Below are 12,302 nucleotides of genomic sequence, written 5' to 3'. Positions count from 1 at the left end.
GTCTGAAATACAACCAGGTGACTTCTACAATGATGCTTCCATGCTAATTATGCATGCCCAAAGAACGGCATTTTGACGCTCAGACGCGCATGCTTTTGCTAATTCACTCCTCCATTTTTCAGGACCTTCCCCTGTTACCGCCCACAAATGGCACTATCTGTCACTCATTGTAGCACTCAGTCTGTGTACTCCAAGCGCACGATTCCCAAACGCAGTGACTGGCTCCAGCACGTGCATTGAGACTCATATGATTGTGCAGATTGCAAAAATCAGCCAGCTACGAACGAACGCAGCCTAGCTAACGAGTCTGAATCGCCCCCTCTGTTCCTGAACCTCTCATTAACTAAGAAGTACAGTATGTCCTGGGCCAAATGTATTTTCCATTTGTTAAGTTTTATTTTAAAGTCCCCTTTCGAGTGCCTTCTATTCTAAATACTTTATACAGTATATGTATATATAATATATTTTTACAAAATAGTTTTTCTATAGCTCCACCCCCAGTAGCTCCACCCACAGTTACTGAACCTATTTTTCCAGAAAAATAGCCCTGGATAGAACAGAGAGGGCATAAAGATATGTCAAGATGAGTTTTGAGAAGTAATAAGGGATGGTGTTACAGTATACTGAGGGTTTTGTAATTGATGATAAGTAATTTGAAATGGATTCTGGAGGAAGTCAAGTAAATAAACTGAATATTAAAGCATTGTAATCTATTTTTGCACACATCATATTATGTTTTAATATGTTTATTATGTTCAGTTGCATAATCACTAAAATACTTAAACCAATTACATAGTGTGTACAAAGTTTCAATATTGATAAGTTCACTCCTCAATGACTGTTTTTTGTGTGTATGCATTCACCTTCAATGAGAAATCTATATCTGCGCTTTCCAACCTGAGCCTGTGTTTACACATGCTAACAACAGAATCTGTATGAACAATCAAATGACGTCAGTCCAAGGATATGCACATTCAAAATACTACCATTGGACAAAGAATGACCTTGACCTATAGAACGTTGAGTTATTGAGATGAAAAACTGTTGCCAATAGTGTGATGTTTATAACCCATGGGAGTAACTACCATAAAGGGGTGAAGCTGCTATGGGGCCCATCTTTCTTGTCAAAGTTGTGTTTTATACATTTTTTACCATTGGGTGGTGCATAGGGCCCTTACAAACCTTTGCTAAGGGGCTTTCACATATCTAGTTATGCCCCTGATATAACCTGTATCTTGTGTGAAACCCTTTGATCCTACGTGTATAAAATTAGATGTAGTTTACATCCTGGTGGTCGGGATGCTGGCGCTCAGAATACTGGTGCCGGCATCCAAACAGCAGTCAGAATCCCGGCGCCATAATCCTGACCGTCGACATCCTGATGGTAAGTATCAGGGTTAGATTTAGGGTTTGGCTGTGGGGGGAGTGTTACGGTTAGGCTGTGGGAAAGGGGTTATGGTTAGAGGGAGGGTTAGTGGTAAAGGTTAGGCACCTTACCTTTGGGAGTCAGGATTCTGACAGTTGGGATGCCGCTGTCAGTATTCTGACCGTCGGCATCCCGACAAGTACATAATAACCTGACTTTGGTCCTCAGTGTGTTCTTATTGAAGCCTAATGATAAGTACTTATCTGGTCATAGCGTTTGTATTGGCGGTGCTTTTGTATTTCTTTTGGGACCCATGAAAGCTGATTGGATATCAGAATTATGTACCTTTATTAGGATAGATTAAAGTGGAAATATATGGATAAAGGGTATGCCAGGCAGGAGGATGATGTTTACATTAACTGAGGTGAGAGATTAGGAGAAAATGGATGGGTTTTGGTTGAGAGGGCAAACTGTACTATAGCAATATTTCTAAGACGATTGCAATAGAATTGCAAGAGAAAATGGATGCAAGGTATAGAGCAGGTTGGAGTCGAGGGTGACATCAATTCAGAGGGCTAGGGACATAGAAGATGGTGCTGTTGTTGCTGGTGGAGATTTGATTCGCGGTAGTTAGTCTGCAAAGAGATAAGATGATAAGCTCTGTTTTGGACATATTGAGCTTCATGTAACATTGGTACCTGGTTGAGTGGGCAGAGAAGTGGGGAAGGGTGATCAGAGAAGTTATATTATTTGGTCCCCAGTCAGGAGAAGATTTATCAAACCTTCTAATGAGGATAAATGAAGATGATGCAACACATCAAATGTAGCTACCATTTTACAGAATGTACTAGATAACCTCCACAATTTGTTAAATCTATCCCTTGTTGCTGAAGTCTGAATATAGGTTACTCCAGTGACTGTCTCTTTATGAGAAACCAGCAACCTGTGGCTCTCATACAGTACTGTAGTGACAGCATGCCCACACAGCTAAAGCAACAGCTGTGTTTAAGTGGCACCGTACAGTTGATGACATGCATACCAGAACTGTAGTAGATGGTGGATTCCTTTCTAACATAAAATTAGTTTTATGATTTAATTTGTTTTGCTATCTTAGTACATTGTTACTTTAGGTCTCTACTGTCATTGTCAGTGCTGCAAGACATACTGTGCCTTCATTCATTAGTTAAAAGATTGTTAGTGTAGGGGCTAGGCAGGACATGCTGGGTGGGACAAATGCTGGCGGAGATGGGCACAGACCTGCTGCATTTTATTAACTAAATGCTGTTTAAAGAGGCTTCACCAGCAATAGCATATGGAAGGTTAATTAAAAAGATCTGTGCAGGTATATATACCACTGGATGTCCTAATATTGCCATCTTAGAAGAAAAATAATTTATTTAATTCAAAATACAAATATATATATATATATTTGAATACCTTGAGCGCCGCCGTGTGTGGTGTATATTTCTCTGACGAGTTGGAGGGCACCCAACCATGATAGTTATTCATATACAGCCTAGTGGAGTGCCGAATATTGTGCTCTCTATATATATATATTTATATATATATAACTATTTTATTATTTCATTTTTTGGGAATCTGCTCCTGGTAACCTAACTCTAGTGTAGTGTACATGTTTGACCCAGCATGCACAGAAGGGTCTAGGTCTGACCAGTAAAACGGTATGTCTCTTATCGCATCCAGGCAACATAGTCTGGCCACCGATGGTTTTTGTTACACTGCTGAGATTTTCTATCACTGTGATTAGCAAAGATAAAAAATCTTTACTAACAATGCAAAATGATAAATACATCCCTCAGCCGGCGCAGTTATCAAGTAGACCATGGAACTGTGCCAGAGACTACTGCACATGTTCAGGTCTCTATAAGCCACACCATTTCCCCAATAATTTCTGTGCACTGGCACCAAAAAGGGAAGTATAATGTATGGGTGCAGGGTGTACGGTATGGCCCCCCTGGGGCCGTGTGCACTTCACACCTTGTACCTGTTATGTATCTCATATTGTGGACATTAACTCTTGCATCCCTATGGATTTAGAGTATTTAACTGATTTTTTAAAAAGTAATATATTAATTAAATAGTGGCCAGGGAAGTCATCAGTTGTTGGGCTGTTTGTGTACAGGATTTCCTTTTTCTTTCCTTGTAACCTTGTTAATAGATTAGTGATAGCTCACCATTTTCTGCTATCAAAGTGAGGGAGTGGCATTTTCTACATTGCATTTTTACACTTACAATATATTATATATTCTATCCTTGGATGTTGTCATAATGTTTCCGATGTGATTATGGTTTATTGCATTCCTGCTTTTATTTATGTCTATTCGTTCTGTTCATTTGCTTAATGTGTATTGGTGTAAACTCTGTGGATGGACAGACCTGACCCCTGAATTTGTCTCATGGTGACCAAATGAGATACAGTCCATGGAGCGAGTGCTAACTATTAACGTCAGTCATTAATAGTAGCTACAATACTCCACCTGTCTGAATTTTTATTACATATATGTAGAAATTGCAATCAGGAATGATCACTTCCCTAGAAACCAATGGCCTAGGGAGGTATTAACTATGCAATGCACTGCCCAAAGCTGGAAACCGCAACAAATAAGTCCAAGGGATTTATTTATTATATGTTGGGTTGTAAAACCCAGTTCTTTGAATAATGCAGGGCTTGAATGAGCCAGTAGTGACTTAAACCAGGAGGCTGGGCTTTGGCTAGTGTGGTGATCATTATGTTGGGCCAACCTATGAAATCCTTAGTGGGAGGAGTAGGGACAGAGCTTATTTAAGGCCAGGCTTACAAGCCTGAGGCCTCTTTCCTGGGAACATTTAGCAAGTACTGGTGCTAATAATTGCTCAGTGAAACATACATACTTATCTCCTTACTCTACCTTTCTTTCCCTTCCTATTCTTGCCTCAGCCTCGCCCATCTCATCGGCTGCTCCCGGTCTCAGTGTGGGTCACGGCGGTGCGCCGGATGGCGCTGCTGTCCCCGCTTATGATTGAGGTGGAAGTGGTCGCCATTTTAGAGCACGGCGGGGGTGTAATCTCCAAGCCCCCCGTGATGACAAAGTGCCCGCTGACAGTGCTGACGCAGGGGTGGTTCGTTGCGCTAACACCGCATTCCTGAGGGGCCTACAGCCACTAGCATTAAAGACAACATATGGAAGGGGCATTATGTGGATGTATTCTCCCTTACAGATAGCATGCGCAAGGAATTGCAAGCCGCTAAGTGCAAAGGCGGCATTGGTTTGGAAGCTTTCCAGACTTATTCTAATTGGCAGGCCGGGATATTTGTCTTCTCGGCCTGCTATCTGTAAACTCGCCCCGCCAAACACCCCAATATCATTCGGTACTTTTACCTTATTCATAGTATGCAAAGGTCCGGCCGAGGGGTTGCCTTGCGGGTTTACGATGAAGAATTTCAACAGTAGCAAGGGTAAATGCTTCGCATTTAACTCAACTCAGTGTTCATTTGGCCAGCTGTGTCATTTTCGCCACCTCTGTAGCAAATGCGGCGATGCCCACCCAGCTTCTGGCTGCTCAAAACCTGTTGTGTCCATGGCCCCCAGAAAGCCTGCTGGCTCAGGGCCTACTAGTTAAAGCTTTCTTCCCTGTTAACCCAGATGCCATGGCTAAATGGCTCGCATGGTATCCTCACACAGTTGCGGCATAGTTTTTGAGTGACGGTTTTAAGTTTGTTTTTCATTTGCCGATAGCTTCAGCCATGCCTATGGGTGCTCCACGGAACCTTCGGTCCCCTATAGAGCTGCCGCACATCGTTAGGGACAAAGGGAGTCATTCAGACCCGGTTGCAATTGCTGAGCGCTCGCAACCGGGTCGATGTTCCCCCACTGGGCATGCGCACGTCGTAGCCGGCTCCGATGTAAGCATGAGTGAGACCCGGCTAGCGACAGGCGCTCTGTCACTAGGGGTCTCGCACCAAAGGGGGCGAGCTGTTGATGGTGAGTGACAGCTCGCCCTGTTTGGGAGGCAGGCAGGGGGCGTGTCCAGGCAAATGGAGGCGTTCCCGAAGGAACGCTTACCATTTCAGCAGTGATGTCAGTGGGGAGCTTCCTGCTTGATCAGAGCAGGAAGCTCCCTGGGGCTTGCGAGTGCCGAGACCCAACCTTAGGGTCTCGTCACAAGCCCCGAAGGTCGCGATTGTCTTGACCATCACGACCATCACCCTGGTTGGTTGCTAGAGCTCTGGGTGGTACCCACAGCTTAGCGATCGACCAAGAGGTGGCACTACAAGATGCAAGCAGCTGCCCTCATTCAGCGAGACCGCTTGCATCTAACGCCCGACTCTGAATTAGATCCAAAGTCCTTATGGAGGTGCAGCTAGGTCGCATCATTGGCCCTTTTCTCGAGCTGCCAATAGCAGACTTGGTGTTGTCCCCCATCGGCGTGGTCCCTTAAAAGATGCCGGGTTCTTTTAGGCTCATTCAGCATCTATCTTGCCCATCTAGCCATTCAGTTAATGATGCCATTCCGCAGGAGCTTTGCTCAGTGTCTTATCAGTCTTTTGATGAAGCACATTGATGGGTAAGGTAGATGTTGAATCAGCATTTCGCTTGTTGCCCTTGCACCCTGACTCATTCAGGTACATGGGTTTTCGCTTGGATGACGGATACTACATAGACAAGTGCTTGCCTATGGGGTGTTCCATGTCCTGTGTTTATTTCGAAAGGTTCAGCACCTTTCTACATTGGTGAGTCGAGGCTGGTACTGGGGGGCACGGCATAGCCCATTACCTGGACGACTTTCTGTGCATTGGCCCCGCCGATTTCCCATGTTGCGGAGTTTTGTTAGAATCCATTCTGGCCCTTTTTTCTTTTTTTGGGGTTCAGATTGCCCGCGAGAAAACCTTGGGCCCCATCTCCTGGCTGTCCTATTTGGGTATCAAAATCGATTCCCTGGATGGCTGCTGCAGGCTTCCAGCTGATAAAATTCTCAAATTGAAACATGCCATTCAGGACTGCCTGGCTGCGGGCAAGGTGACACTGCGGCAAGCGCAGTCTCTCCTAGGTTTGCTCAATTTCTCATGTCGGGTGATCCCCATGGGTAGGGTATTTTCCAGGAAGCTCCAGTGAGCCACCGCGGGGGTACGCAGAGCTCACCATTGTATTCAGCTCTCTGCTGAAATAAAAAGGGATCTATCTATTTGGCTTTCTTTTCTAGCCAACTTTAATGGTGTTCTCTTGTGGCTGCCCCCTCCGGTTCCCAGCTATCAGTTACAGTTGTTCACTGACACGGCCGGCTCGTCGGGCTTTGGGTGTTACCTCCGAGGGTCATGGTGTACTGCCCCCTGGCCAGCGGAGTGGTTTTCCAGGGGTTTAACTAAAGACCTGCTACTCCTGGAATTGTTTCCCATTATGGTGGCGCAGGAAATGTGGGCTCCTGACTTGCGCGATTGGACTATTGTTTTTACATGCGACAACCTAGGTGTTGTGCATGCTGTTAATGGACAGCGCACCTCTTCCTTGCCGACCTTACGCTTGCTCACGCAGTTAGTGCTGCATTGCTTACAATTTAACATCTTGTTCAAGGTGATTCACATTCAGGACTCGGACAATAACATTGCTGACGTGCTCTCCCGTTTTCAGTGCCTGAGGCTTGTTTAGTTGGTGAGCCTTGCCCACCCTGTGTTTGGCAGGTCATCGAGCCGGCATGGAGGGCCTAGCCGAGCAATCCTTTGCTCCGACTATGTTGCAGGCCTCTCAGAAGGCTTGGCCAGAAGGGGAAAGCTATCTCCATCACCGTGGAAGCAGAGGTGAGAGCACGCATTGCTCAATGCTTTCTTTTGTTTGGAGTCTTTATGTCTCTGGTCGGTCCTATGCGGTGGCTTCGCGCATGCTGGCTGGAATTTCTTTCTTTTCATAACTGAAAGGGCGTCCAGACCTTACAAAGAGCTTTGCGATTATTAAGGCCCTTAAGGGTTGGGCTCGCGCCTCACGTTGGCCAGTTGATAAGAGATGGCCGATCAATATTCCCCTATTGCTTAAGCTTCTAGCTGCGGTGCCTGCGGTTGTGGTTTCACATTTCTAGGCTAACCTTTTTTGCTTAGTGTTTTCTATGGCGTTTCATGGCGCCGTCTGAATTTCGGAACTAGTTGCCCCTTCTAAATTAGTGGTTTCGCCCATGTCCCGTTTGGAACTTAGTATTGGGGAGGGGGCTGTGTTGTGCAAAATACGGCGTTCTAAAACTGATCAAATGGGTCACGGCTGTCGGGTCTCTCTAACGGCTTGCAATGATGACCGTGTTTGCCCAGTACATCTGGCAAAACTTTACCTGGCATTGCGGCCTGTAGTTGGCGGTGTATGGTTACTTCATGCTGATGGTTCGCCTCTTAGCAAATATCAGTTCCAATTCATTTTTAGATGCTGTTTGCTTCACATTGGCCTCTCCCCTGGGGATTTTGGTACCCATTCTTTTAGAATTGGCACAGCTACTTCTGCCACCGCGGCTGGCATGTCGGTTACGCAGATCATGGCTCTGGGGCATTGGAAATCGGGTTGCTATAAGCGTTATGATAGGCCGGTGGCCACTGGCTGAAACTACTGTTACGTTTTCTCTTGATGTTCTTTCTGCATATGTGTCATGTGTTTGTTCATTTTGTTCTTCTTGTTCGTTATGTTTGTCGTTTGTCTTGTTATGTCTCCCCTGTCCATCCTACTCGGCTAATACTTGCCACTTGTCACTTGAAACAAGAGGGGGTCTTGAGGGATTTTATTTTACCTGTCTAGACGGACTAATTCGGCCAAACATACAGTCCCTCAGCAGGTTTTTGGTTTACCTCTCGCCGAGTTGTTTTCGTTTTTTACCTTCTCCACCCAACCCTCCCCCCCACCCTCCCTGTTTTTTCCTTATCATTCTTTACTGTTGTCCAAGCTAATTTAAATTCAAAACTTAAACTTAAAATTTGTTTGTTCAATGTTTCATTAGCAGCTAAAATTAAAATGGTTATAAAATATAACTTAATTAAAATGTACTTTTATAGTTTAAAGTTTGTTATTTTTTATTAGTCTATTCAAACTAAACATTAATTGCTGTTTAGTTTAGAACCTAGTTATACCCAGTTTCTCATGGCTGCTAAAACAGTTTGTGTTACGCTCCTGTCTGTTTCTTTCCTGTTAATTACTCTATCTTAAATTACTAATTTTTTCTTTTACATTCCTTCCTCGGCGGTTATAGGGCTGATATTTGATGTTAGGGATGTTTGGATCGTGGGCCACTAATTTGTATTTTTGGCAGCCAGGTCCACCCATGCAAAGGACCAACTGTTATGGCCTGTGTCTGCGAGGATTCGCTGGCTAGGTTTTACGGGTCTGCATTGGGAGTCTCTCAAGCCCAGATTGATAGCCGCAGTACGGCAATTTGGTGTCCCCAAAGTGCTGGTAATACATCTCGGTGGGAACGATATTGGTTCCAGGATTGCCCTTGATCTACGACTTAACATTGTGTCAGACCTCCTTCTCATTATGGGTGCTTGGCCTTTCTGTATGGTTATGTGGTCCTGCATTACCCCTAGACAACAGTGGCATGGTGCTTGTTCTCCTAAGGCTTTGGACAAGGCTCGTAAGAAGATCAATGCTGCAGTGACAAAATTTAAGCTGTCTCATAGTGGTTTTGTAATTACACATCATTTACTACGGTACCGTGATAAGCATCTCTATAGGCTTGATGGGGTGCATTTGACAGAGGCTGGTTTGGTCTTGTTTGTGGGAAGTTTGTTCGCAAGCTTAGGGCAGGTGGTTTAGTGTGTATGGAAGCGGGCTGTGATTCTCTGAGGTAGAATCTTGCATTGGCGGGAAGTATGGCTTATCATCAGCCGGGGTGTAGTGTGTGTGCATTGGGTGTGCTCACCTTCTATTAAGTGTGGAGAAGTACTGTACCACCTCTACGGGGGTAGCACAACCATCTCAGTATGCTATAGTGGTTGGTAGAAGGTCTATGCTTAATACCCAAGTGCAGGGTTTGACATCCACAGGGCGGGCTCCGCCCGCAATGCTGTTTTGTTGTTGAGTTTGCATTGTTGGGCTGCTCTGTGTAAGTGCCATCCTTCCAGCCACCATACAATATTTAAAATATTTAAAATTGTTTAATTAATTTTCTTAAATAAATAGTCGACCTGTTTTAAAATCCATTACTGTCTCCGTGTGTTTATTTTTAGATAAGTTTGAAGTGTTTATATTGTTATGTTATAATGATCACACACACTGGGCACACATCAGCCATTACTAGGTTTATGATGGTGCTTATACCCGATTTTTAAAATGACAATGCTTTTACTAGCTGTGTATGGTAAAAGCATTGCCCTTATAAATATTGAGCATATACACGTTCAGAAACACCAGGTTTTACAACCCGATGCTTCATATATAATACCCCCAAGGCCTCAAGCAACTGTAAATGACAGTCAAACCTAGGTCCTGAGTTAGTATCAATTAATTAATCACAAAGTTTTACCTGTAGGTATCGTACTATTCTGCAAACAATATCTGGGGCCATAAAATGGCCAGTAGACCTCCATATTATGTCAGTCATAATGCTTATAGCTCCTGTAAGACCATCTAGAAAAAAAAGAAATGTTATTAATACATTTTTATGGAAATATGCAGCATATACAGAGGCAAACAATATGTACAGCCATGACCAAAATTTTTGAGAATGACACAAGTATTGGTTTTTTCAAAGTTTGCTGCTTCTGTGGTTTTAGACCTTTTGTCAGATGATACCATGGTATACTGAAGTAAAAGGCTTTTATTAACAATTACATTAAGTTTATGCAAAAAGTGAATATTTGCAGTGTTGACCCTTCTTTTTCAAGACCTCTGCAATTCACCCTGGCATGCTGTCAATCAACTTCTGGGCCACATACTGACTGATGGCTGCCCATTCTTGCCTAATCAATGCTTGGAGTTTGTCAGAATTTGTGGGTTTTTGTTTGTCCACCCACCTCTTGAGGATTGACTACAAGTTCTCAATGGTATTAATGCCTTGGAATTCGGGAGAGGGGGGACCCCTTCTTGGGGGTTCCCCACGTCCCCTGAGATCCACAGTTAGGCCTGACTGGCTTGGGATGTTAATGCTTTGGCCATGGAGCCCTGGTGATAGGGTCTCCTGGCTGTGGTATTACACCCCGGTCGGTTTGGGTCTAGTGCTGGTTTTAAATATAAGGGGACCCCTATGCAATTTTTTCCCCCCTATATTTAAAAACAGGACTGGCCCTGCAGCCAGGTGCTGGTTCCTAAATTACGATGGAACCCTACTTGTTTTGTTCCCCATAATTTTTGGAACCAGGACTGGTTGAGCAGTCTGGGGCTGGTTATGCTTTTGGAGGGGATCCTACATCCTTTTTTTATACACATTTAACCTGTTTTTTACAGGTAGACCACACAAGCAGCCTTCACATATCTCACTGATATGTGCAGGCTGCTTGCTCTGGAGAGTTTTGCAGTGAGAAAACACTGCAATCTCAGGTGAGTAATCTCATTTTAACTTGCAATCTGAGGGAGATATCTCGATCTGCATCACCATCAGAAAACTCACTTTCACCTAAACTCACTTATTAGTAAATTTGAGAGATGAAAAATGGGAAAATCAACCGAGATTCAGCGATGCAAATTGAGCTAAAAAAACAAAACTCGACCAAACTCAATTCTTAGTAAATTTATCCACTAGACCAGTGGTTCCCAAAGTTTTTTGAATCACGGCACCCTAGTGCATCAGCATTGTTTTCATGGCACCCCTAAGCCAAAAGTTTGTTATTGAGAAATTCAGAAAAAAAATGTAGTAATATAGTATAGTGTTATAAATTGTGCTTACCTGTCATCCTTAAGCTGGGCTTCCACTAAACAATTTTCTGTCAGATATCTATCCAATCTGGCTGGTTGGAATGAAAACCTGGTAATGTATGGGAGCAAACGACAGTCGATCATATGGTTTTAAACACTGAAAAAAGGACAAAATAATTGTTCAAATTGGTTACATTTGTGTGTTTTAACCAATTTGTCTGAACAACCATTTCAGCTATTTTCCAGTGTTTGTGAGCAAATGGACGATTGTCATTTGCTCCCATACATTACCAGGTTTTCATTCCAACCAGCCAGATTGGACAGATATCTGACATAAAATTGTATTGTGCCCAGCTTTAGGTTTGGTTGTATAGTGGTGGACAGGTTTGTGGTTCTTGTTGTGCACATATTTACATTACATTGAATATAAAGAGTTTGATTTGGTGCTGGACCACCAACCTGAGGCACCCCTGCAAGTGCCCCGAGGCACCCCAGGTTGCCACCGCACACAGTTTGGGAACCGCTGCCCAAAACTCACAAATGGTCGCAGTCCCAAACACAAGTTAACAAAGAAATACATAAGTCACAAAGTATAATGCTAACTATTAATCACTATTAAAGGTTAACGCCTTAAACATATATATTTATTCGAATTTCACTAGATCTTAACAAATTATATTAAAGGTCATTTATTGCATAGAAAAATTCCAGTGGAATTTTTTTGTTAAAATTTCACACTTTTCTTAAAAACTTTCCCAGCACTAAGTGTACAGATATATGTAATCAGTGCAACAAATAATAGATGGGAAAGCAGCAGCATGTAGTTTGTAAGGACACAGACATGGCAACATAAAACATTTTACACAGGACTTTCTCAGAGAAAATCATCACAGTTTTACTTTTATCTCTAAACACTAAGACTACTAGCTTATAATGCAACACTAATCTATCACAATTATTATTTATGTTTTGTATTTTTTTTTTTTTTTAGTTGGCATGTACTGTCTACCAAAAAAATTATTTTAGGTTTTTAAATATAGAGATTCAGGAGGTTTTGTGCTGTCCAGAATGAGACAAGGAGAGGATAGAGGGAAAGGGGTCCTGTGAAAATGTGGATA

At 43.3% G+C, this 12,302-nt stretch overlaps 1 protein-coding gene across 1 annotated transcript in view; it reads right to left on the bottom strand.

The window, feature by feature from the left end:
* NPSR1 (neuropeptide S receptor 1) overlaps window positions 1-12,302 on the bottom strand; it is a 471,103-nt gene that overhangs the window by 237,109 nt on the left and 221,692 nt on the right. The window contains exon 3 of the mRNA XM_088464420.1: window positions 9,857-9,960. Coding sequence (XP_088320546.1) covers window positions 9,857-9,960 — 104 coding nt within the window. The remainder of the gene's footprint in view (window positions 1-9,856; window positions 9,961-12,302) is intronic.

Source organism: Taudactylus pleione, unplaced genomic scaffold (assembly GCF_031769625.1).
Source record: "Taudactylus pleione unplaced genomic scaffold, aTauple2 ptg000054l, whole genome shotgun sequence".
In the NCBI taxonomy this organism is placed as follows: domain Eukaryota; kingdom Metazoa; phylum Chordata; class Amphibia; order Anura; family Myobatrachidae; genus Taudactylus; species Taudactylus pleione.
Note: the sequence above shows the minus strand (reverse complement) of the source record. Positions and strands in the feature narration are given on the sequence as shown.